The sequence below is a fragment of the Solanum lycopersicum genome, chromosome 10, assembly GCF_036512215.1.
Source record: "Solanum lycopersicum chromosome 10, SLM_r2.1".
In the NCBI taxonomy this organism is placed as follows: Eukaryota; Viridiplantae; Streptophyta; class Magnoliopsida; order Solanales; family Solanaceae; genus Solanum; species Solanum lycopersicum.
In genome coordinates this window covers 4,820,183-4,830,120 of record NC_090809.1, presented here as the reverse complement: position 1 = coordinate 4,830,120, position 9,938 = coordinate 4,820,183, and the positions used below count along the sequence as shown (strand labels likewise).

Genomic DNA, 9,938 nt, shown 5'->3' with positions numbered 1-9,938 from the left:
CAATTTTTTCATGTTTGATTCAGAGAGAGAGAGGGACCTCCAGTAGCTCAATGGATGTCCAACATTGACCTAATAGGAACGCCGCTTGGTTTCAACAATTCATTTGCTTTTTGTTTTTTGATCGTTTCAACTTGTTGCTGATAATTTTTTTTTGTTTTGGGCTTGGGTCATTTTTGGACCCACGTCATTTATGTTTGAGCCCTCTTTTTATTTAATAAATGGTCCTTCATATTTAAACAAAAAACAATTAAAAGAAACGCCACCTATTATCACCTTTTTTTAAAAAAAAATCTTCTTTGCACCATCAAATTTAGAAATTTTGTTCAAATTGTCCTTTTACATTGATAGAATTTTCTTGACATTCTTATTATATCTCATTTTAATCATAAACATCTTTAATTATTTAAAACTTGACCAAAAATATTTCACAATTAACTTTTTATTAAAATTTGTAGAATATTTTTTATGAGAATACAACAAAAGTTTAGTGGGTGATTTTGGTCATAAACTCACCCAAACTTATCGCAACCACACGACAAATAATAACAACTAGTTAGTTCATATACAAGAGCAATGATCCCTCCTTTGACTTGACCTTTTTTTTGGAGCAGACTCTTAACCGTAAAAAATAAAGCATATGTATTAAGCTAGCGTTTGACTATAGATTTTTAAATATTCTTGACAAATATTATTTGAGTGAAAATTTGATAAAATTTCACCATGTGTTTGGTCATAGGAATTTAAAAATATATTTCAACTTTTTTAAAAAATATGATTTATACCCATAAGTTTTAAAAACTATCAAAACTAACTATAAGTTTGTATTACAAGTCAATTAGATGTTCGTTACAACAATAACAAATAGTGTCCATGACACTAGATCAATGTGGTAATTTGGAATGAGTGCAACAAACATCATTCCTTACATCGTGAAGTATATAAATCACGTGACTTTGTTACCTTAAGCCAATTTTTCATCATTTTCATCAACGATCAAATCATTATTTAATATTAGTAAATATTTCATCCCTATTTTGATGTTCCACGTAAAAGATTATGTAATACAACGCAAACAACTACTATAGAGGATGTTTTTGTAAAATATAAAAATTTGTGGTAAAAATTTAATTATCAAAAGATCCTAAATAATGAGATTTGACCCAAATATTAGAAAAAACTAATATTTCAAAATTTGAAATATTTATCAAAAATATTTACAAATAATAACAAATTATATGAACAAACATTATTTGCCAAATTTTTTCTAACAATATTTGGAAAATCTTATGGCCAAACCGGCCCATTAGCCTTGAAATTTGAGTGTCCCAATATTTCTTTTTAGCTGAATAATAGGATTATTATAGGTTTCCTTAAAAATATTAAGTAGTTTGTTTTAATTTGTTTCTATTATCTATTTAAATATATTTCAAATATTTTAAAGACTATTTTATATATTTTTAATTTAAGACTATAAAATTTAATAATCTTATAGATTTTCTTAAATTTTAAACTTATGAAATTAAAATCAACAAATAAATTAAAATATAGTGAGTACGGTATATAGAAAAAAAAGAAAAAATCATATAAAAAGGAAACAACTTTGCAATTAGAAATATTTTTTTCACGAAATATGCTAAAAACTTTACATTTTTTAAAAACAATAAAAAAAAAACCTAGACTTTTAAATAAAATAAATGTTATAATTTTTTCAAAAATTTAAGCTCTAATTTATTTATTTTATATACCATAAAACCACAAAAACTCCATTGATGCAGCTCCGAAACCAGTTAACCATATTCCGTCGTCTTTCCCATTGAACATAATTGTCGCAGCTCAAGTTTCAGGTTGCCGTTTGAAGTCACCGGCGAGGTGTCCAGTCGCTGAGGATTTACTGTAATATTAGCTCAATTCATCTATATAAAGGTCACTTGTTTTTGAATTTTTGCTATTTCAGTTACTATTTCATTTCAATATGATTAAATCTGTTTTCTTCATTGAATTTCCGAGTGATTAGGTTATTTTGCTAATATTTTCCATACAAATCTAACGATAATTGCCTTTCAACGCATATCAGAGATGGTGTTGAGATTTTGGGAATTTTGGATGGGTGTATTTGCTTATCGGGTCGGGTTTAATGGGTGAGTCGGGTTAAAGTAACTTGATCAGATTTTGAATTGTGAGAAATGAAGGTGGGAAACAAGGGGAATTAATGGTTTAGGGGTAAATGTGTGCTCAAAGTTGGACGGTAAGCGCAAATATATCAAAATGAAGTATACTGAAAGATGATTATAATTCTTTTTGAGAAGTTTAGAGGCAAAGCTAATGCTTTTCCTTTGAAGAAACTTTGAATATCTCATGTCCGTCCAATACTGTGATTGAGTCAAAATTTTCTGAAAGCAACAATAGAATGTTCCAATAGGGTAAGACTGAACTTTCGGTTAACTGATAAATATCTGACTCTTTGTCGGTCTTACCTAAAACAGGGCCATTGCAAAGTTGATCTGCAATGAGAAGAAGCATAGCTCGTTGTCTGGGAGGCCTAAGATCGTACTGTACTGATTCCGGAGATGGATCTCAGAGCTCCAAACTCAAAATATTTGATCGCCATTTTAAGCGCATGCAAGTAAAGCTTCTTCTTCTTCCATTGCACTACTCCATATACCTTGAATATCTCCCCTAAACATCCAACTTTATTTGTGAGATTTGGTTTTGAGAAAAATTCAGTTTACTTATCCATCTATACTATATATTTTCTGTTGGATATACATGGTTGGCAGCGTGATAGAGCGGCGTGGTTGATGAAGCCAAAGGACTCTCTTGTTGATACTGTGGCTGAGAATCTACTGGATCGATTGGAGGTATTTAGTTTAGCCTTCTTTTTTCCTTACTTTTTCTTGTACAGCTACTTTGCGCGAGGTTTTTGTTTACAACAACAACATATAGACATACCTATTGTAATTGCATAAACGGGGTAGAGATGTTGTTTCCGATAGACCTCTGTCTCAAATGAATAGTTTTTGAATCAGGATCATAAGAAAAATATGACAACAAAAGAACTAGATACAAAGCAAATGAATTAACATATAGTAATACACAAAATTGTTTATGCAACAATTGCCTATTTTGAGGGTATTTTCTTTTTAGATAGCCAATACGTAGATTCTCACATAAGTTATGTCAGTATTAGTAATGGAGTTAATAGCTGCATTAGTGGGTTTATGCTAAAAATCGAGTGTTGTATTAGTTAGGTAGAGATTTCATTAGTATGCTCAGTTAAATATTGCAAAAGAAATGCTGTATGCTGAATTTATGCGAGGAATATCTTTCCTTATGCAGCCAGCAGCATAACCCCTAATAGATTGGGATGCCATGGATCTGTCGCCACACATATGACTAAAAACAATTCTATGAGTTTGTTGTTGATATACATGAATTGCTTGCCTAACGAATTGCTTGTGCTTTAATAGCGTCTCATCTAACAAGAGTTCAAGATTTACATCTTTTTCATTTTGCAGGATTGTAAGAGAACATTTCCTACGGCATTGTGTATGGGGGGTTCTCTGGAAGCTATCAGACGATTACTGCGCGGACGCGGTGAGAAGAAAGTTTCTTGAGTCACATGTTTTAACTATAGTTTCATGATATTACTTGGTTTTTGACTAGTCAGTCCAAAAATTTCATATTAAACATACTTATTGAAAAGCAAAACGATGCTTTCATTTTGCATAATTGTTAAGGAAAATAGTGAAATTTTATTTAGTTAGTGTAGTAGTAGTTAAACATGTCTTACACACTATAAATTTAACAAAATCATACTAGCTTGAAGCAGTTACTTCTTTTGATTTCTTTCTCCTCCTTTTGGGTGTTATATACTGGGGTTGCACCACCCTTAAATGCGTTTATCTGTTAAATTATTTTTAATAGCTATAATGTAAGTGGAGCGAAATTAGACAAAATTGTGGTACCTAAACTTAAATTATTTAGGTATGCAACTCCTAGGAGAATGACACGATGATCAAGATGCGATATCCAATGAAATGACAAAGTGCGCGCAAGTTGGTCCGACACTATTGTTATTAAAAATTAGAAAGAATAAGATAGAGAAAGGACCAAGTATGCATATCAAGACTTGAAAACCCAATTTATCATTTTTATTAAGGTAGAAAGAAGAGATAGAAAAAGGACCAAAAATGCATATCAAGGACTTGAGAACTCGGTTAAAGAATTTAACAGTTCTTCCACCCAGAGGTGTGGTCTAGTGATCAATGAAATGTGAAAGGTTTTGGGAGACCAAGGATCAACTTCCAGTAGAGATAAAAAACGCTAGGGCCTAGGTAATTTGTTTCCAACTGCCTAAGTCTTATGGGGGAGTTACCTGTACTTATACTGGTGGGAGGAAGCAGGTAACCAATACTATTTATCGAGATGCATGTAAGTAACCTTTTTCCTATTGTTTGTTCATTTTTGATATAAAGAAGCAATTCCCAGTGATGCTTGAATTGATCTTTTCGGAACCCTTCAGCCTCACTTAGCACCTTTTTGGGCATCCTCTATTTACCTTAAACTACATATATAATTATCTTGCATTTTCAAAAGACAAAAATAGAAGTACTCTTTAAGATGTCTCCATTATAAAGATAGATCTCGTTCATTCGTCTGTCACTAAGTCACTTTGGAATATGATTCTTACAAGAAATTAGCCCGCCAACCAAAAATAATGCTCAAACCAACCTTGGCTCATACTGGAATTGAGTAATAATTTTGACCTTTCACGAACCATTTGATTAACATGCTTATATTTTTACATGAAACTATAGCATGATTTTGGGTGTACCTGTTGCTTTTCAGGTGGAATCGAGAAATTACTTATGATGGATACATCATGGGACATGGTAAAATTGTGTAAAGATGCTGAGCAGCAAATGCCCACTGATAACATTGAAACATCATACATTATTGGTGATGAAGAATATTTGCCCGTGAAAGAAAAGTACGTGTAACTTTGACGCTGTCCTTAATGAATGATGGGAATACCTTATTGACAAAGAAATAACATCCTTTCTGCATTCTGTTGCTTCACATGGGAAGTTCCGTTGACCTGGTCATTAGCTGCTTGGGACTCCATTGGACAAATGATCTTCCTGGGGCAATGATACAGGTGCTTGCTGTATTTGGTTGGACGCAGACAGATTACATTTCCCTCTTGTATTTAGTTATTTTCCTTTTTCAATCTTGTACTCCAAATGGCATATCACCAAAGACACTTACTATAACTTTACTTCTACCAGAGCAGATTGGCTTTAAAGCCAGATGGCTTATTCTTGGCAGCTATTCTTGGCGGAGAAACATTGAGGTATTTCACTACCATTATATCAAGTGCATACAGTCTCTATGTTCGTAGAACCTAAATGTTCGTCATCTTGTTGATATTATCTTAGGGAGCTGCGGATAGCTTGCACTATTGCACAAATGGAGCGTGAAGGAGGCATCAGTCCACGATTATCACCCTTGGCACAAGTATATTTTTGAAATTTGGCTATACACTGATTCTGAAAATTGTTTCATAGGTCTAGGATTTCTAAATATAATCAACACTAGCAGTAATTTTGAAATTCCTAGAGTAATGAATCTTTAACAATCTTATATACAAATATTATTTATAAAATCTTCCAACAGACGCTTCTAGTCAGTTTGTCATGGTGACCAATTTTGGCAACTGTATCTTTTAAAATCAAAGATACAGTGGCCACTGTATCATGGGCCATTTTTTTTTGGAAATATAGGTCTTCGCGCTTAAGGACGTATTGCATGAGCTGAATTTATCAAATTTAGTAAATTGACTATGCTCTTACTTTTTTGTTTCATATCAGTGGGTCAACCAAATTTCTTTTTTGTTAAGTTTCTGTTCTAATTCAATTGACGAACATTCCCATATAACACAATTGTTTCACATTTCTTAAAAAATGATAAGACCGTTTCTCTTCGAGCTACACAATTTCTATTGGTTTGCATTCATGGTAGTATGACTTTGGCATGTTGAGTAAAAATAGTTTCCACTTAACTGCTATTTGAGAGAAGGGAGTGTTGGAGTATATGGAATGAGGAAGGATTTTTTTCATTGTCAAATGTGGATTTCAGTGTGTGGATGGTGTTCAACTGCAGTCTGCAATGTGCATTGTTTTCTACTAACGTTAAACGCCCATGGCCTGCTGAAGGGTTACCTGCTTCTCTGGCAGTAACGTGTCATTTCTTGTAATTTACCTTGTACTCCTCTTCCATCCCTGGGGAATGGGTTAACTTTAAGGACGCAGTTATATATTGCAATCACAATGAACACTGGAAACATGAGCAAGAATCTCTCAATTTCATAAAGAGCATTGCCATCATGGCAAGTGAAGACTCACCTATTACTTCATTGTTGGTTGTTAAGCTATAAACTGATAAATATTATTTACTGTTCATTAGATGAAGAAAAGGTTTGTGTTGAAATGTGAAGAGAAACTCACCAAAAAGAGAAGGCCTCATGTGAAAAAGCATATATTTTTTTTGCTGCAGGTGCGTGATGCTGGCAATCTCTTGACTAGGGCAGGCTTTACTCTTCCTGGAGTTGACGTTGATGAGTATACAATTCGATATAACAGTGGTAAGAGTTATGCTTCATGCTTTGGTTTCCAACCTCGTATTCGAGCAGACAGTGGCAGGAACCTCCTGTACCTTGCATGAATCCATATCTGGATATTAAGATTTCAACAGCAATGCTCTTGTTATTCCGCCTTGCTCTCCACTTTTTTCTTGTACTCTTTTCTAGCTTTCTGTGATGTTTTCTTTTATCATATATATGAACTTTCTTCTAAATCTATCAGGTCTCCCACATCATTTAAGAAATTCCCGTGTCAATTCTTTTTGGTCTTCTTAATGGAGTTGCTTTTGTTTTCAAAACATCTTGATGAGTTTCTTTCTTTCCCCTCTATCCACCTTGTACAAACTGAAATGAATTTTCCATCTCTCTCTCTCTTCATTGCTTGTATCAATTCCCTTCCAGTGGTTCAGAAGTTCCAGTGTGGTTCTAGGGACGAACCAAGTAACCGCAATTATAGAAGATAACACGTGCCACAAATATGTATTGAGCATTATTTTCTACTTCCTGTACACAAAGAAAACATCTTCTGCAAATCTGAAAACCTCTTATTGTAAGTTCTCATGTGTTACACATTTCTTTTTCGCCACTAACCAAACAAAACAAGAATTCTTTGAGAGTGATTTTTGATCCTGCAAATGTGTTTCCAAGGCCACACCAGTCATTGAAGCATTATGGTTTAGATTCCAGTATCCAGCCTTTACTGTAAATGCATCTCTCATATTCAGCTTCCAAACTAATTTATGCATGGTTTCTGATGTACCCTCAAAAGATTCAAGAGTTTGGAGGAAGTTAGAGAGTCTTTCTAGTTCTCAATCATTTCGATAATCTTGGAAAGCTCATATTCCATCGTTGGGGGCTTCAGACTTGGCTTACCAGTGTTTTTTTTGAAGACTTGGGGGGAATAAGCCAGGGAGAATAGTTTTTTCAAACTTCCTTGCCCAATCAGTGATCTTCCTAGAAAGATATCTTCAAGACAACATTGATCCTGATATTGCTACTGAAACCTGACCACAAGTTTTTGATGGTCTCTAAAGTGGAATTTTATGCCCTTTTTATACTGTTCTTAATTTTTATCTTCTTGTGAGGTGAGACGGAATTGACCTGGTAGATTTCTTTACAAAGAAAAAATAATTCTCTCAAGTTATGCACATCAGGGAAGTAGTGAAGAGTTCTATACATCAATCTCTTTTTAAAGCTTTTGTGTGACCAGTCATTTTATGGAGCTAAAAAGGTCAATGCTTAACTCATTGCTTCTTTCTATCTCCCTGCTTTTGCACTCTTAAGTATCTCTTGTGTTCTATTTGATTTATATGTCTCTCAATATGGCACACCCAATGCATGTAAATTGTAAGGTAATCCACTTAAAAGATTATTTCGTTTATAGTTATGCGAGATGTATACACTTTTAGGCTATGTTGGTCATACTCTTTGAAATTGCCAATAGGTGCATGTTTGATACTTTATGAATAGTTCGCAGTTTTAGAGGATCTGACATAGGTGTGACACCATCTTGGAGAGTCCGAGCAACACAGCTTCCAGGAATTTAAAATTAACTCTGCTTCATCAAATCTGAAAGCTTTTTGTTTCACTAGTTCTTTCCTATACCTGGAGCAGTTGAGCTTGAGAACCTTGACAGTTGTTGCCTTCTTCTGTCCCCCCTTCTTTTGGCAGTGTGTAATGTATATTTCATTCCTTTTCTTTTAGATATATTTTTCGGGATGAGTCTCAATGGTTGCATTCTGCAAACTAGAATTTGTCATTGGGCTCATTAAAATTATTTATCAGCTAGTATCTTAGCTAAATCATCATTTGTGACCACTGACCACTGACCACTGACCAAGAGGTCAGATCTTTCAGAGGACTAAGCATCACTGTTATTGGATTATTTTCATTTATGTCCGACCACTTTATTTTCCACAAGATTCTTAAAAGTTTTTCGCCAATTGAGTTTAAGATTCTAGCTATTGAGGAAATGTGTAGCCAATATGTTCGTTTTATGGTCATCATTAGAAATGCCCCTTCATTTTATTATTTAAAGTAGCAATAAACTTTCTTGTATTTTGGTTGTGGATAAGCTTGCGCATCTGCAATGCCATTGAGGAAGTATGCATTTCTGTACTCATTCAGTTACATAGTCTTTCTATATTGAATTTGATTATTCTTTCTTCGTTTTGCTTGTGTGGCAGCTTTGGAGTTGATAGAACATCTCCGTGCAATGGGCGAAACTAGTGCTCTACTGCAAAGGAGCAAGGTAGCTTTCTGCTGAAATTCCTTTTATCTTGTCAACTTGAGAAGAATTGAAATTACTTATTGGTTTTTATCACTCTAACATTCATCTTCTCCATGGATTAGGTATTGAAAAAGGATACAGCCCTGGCCACAGCAGCTATTTACGAGTCAATGTTTGCAGCCGAAGATGGCACAATTCCAGCAACATTTCAGGTGATTTAAGAGGAACTGATACTGAAAGTTCTCTTTTTCCTGCAGTATACTGTAATATAAATTGTGTTTTTCAGATCATATACATGACTGGATGGAGGGAACACCAATCTCAACAGAAACCAAAGAAGAGAGGCTCAGCCACAGTGTCATTCCACGATCTCCAAAAGCAATTTGGCAGTGATGGTAGCTGCTGACTTACACTCGACACATTCTTTATCGATGCAATTCACACCTGTTATCTGATTCTTCTCAGCAGCTAGGAGATGAAAGAACGGAAACTCCAGTAATTTAGATGCTCTCTCACACCTAGTCGTTCCATAAGCACCTTTCGTTATCATGCAAAATAAAAGGTAATAATCGTAACTTTCAGTAGAACCACAGTGTACTTCAATTTTTCCAGTCTTTTGAAAAACCATTAGTGTATGTCTCTACTATGACGAGTTGCTGTTGAAATTGGAGTGTTACTGGATTTAGAAGAGTCCATGGGTTAATTTTTTCAATAATTTCTTGATGTACTGTTGATGGATCATCGTTCCATTTGAAATTTTGAGGCATGTTTGGCTTGTAAATCCGTAATGAAATTGAATACACCCATAATTGTCACGATCCAAATTCACATGTCGAGCACTCGATACACTAGCTTACCTTATAAAACTAGACCCACATGACCATATGCATGAAATCATATTAACTGCGGAAGCCTTTATGAGATCGTACATTTTTTAAAAATCAAATAATAAAATGGTTTCACATCTAAAATCGAATATCAATTGCTTTTATAGCTCTTGCAGTTCTCTCTCGTACTTAATACTCGATTGATTTATCACATGATCACTTAATTAATAGTTATTATTTT

General features: G+C 34.1%; 1 protein-coding gene across 1 annotated transcript; it reads left to right on the top strand.

The window, feature by feature from the left end:
• Window positions 1-1,616: 1,616 nt before the first annotated feature.
• LOC101254842 (putative methyltransferase At1g22800, mitochondrial) lies at window positions 1,617-9,651 on the top strand. Its single transcript, XM_004248003.5, has 12 exons — window positions 1,617-1,923; window positions 2,484-2,623; window positions 2,778-2,858; window positions 3,516-3,594; window positions 4,849-4,990; window positions 5,089-5,158; window positions 5,289-5,353; window positions 5,439-5,517; window positions 6,556-6,643; window positions 8,827-8,891; window positions 8,993-9,082; window positions 9,157-9,651. The coding sequence occupies exons 2-12, from the start codon at window positions 2,507-2,509 to the stop codon at window positions 9,274-9,276; spliced, it is 996 nt and encodes a 331-aa protein (XP_004248051.1). The 5' UTR covers window positions 1,617-1,923; window positions 2,484-2,506; the 3' UTR covers window positions 9,277-9,651.
• Window positions 9,652-9,938: the final 287 nt, after the last annotated feature.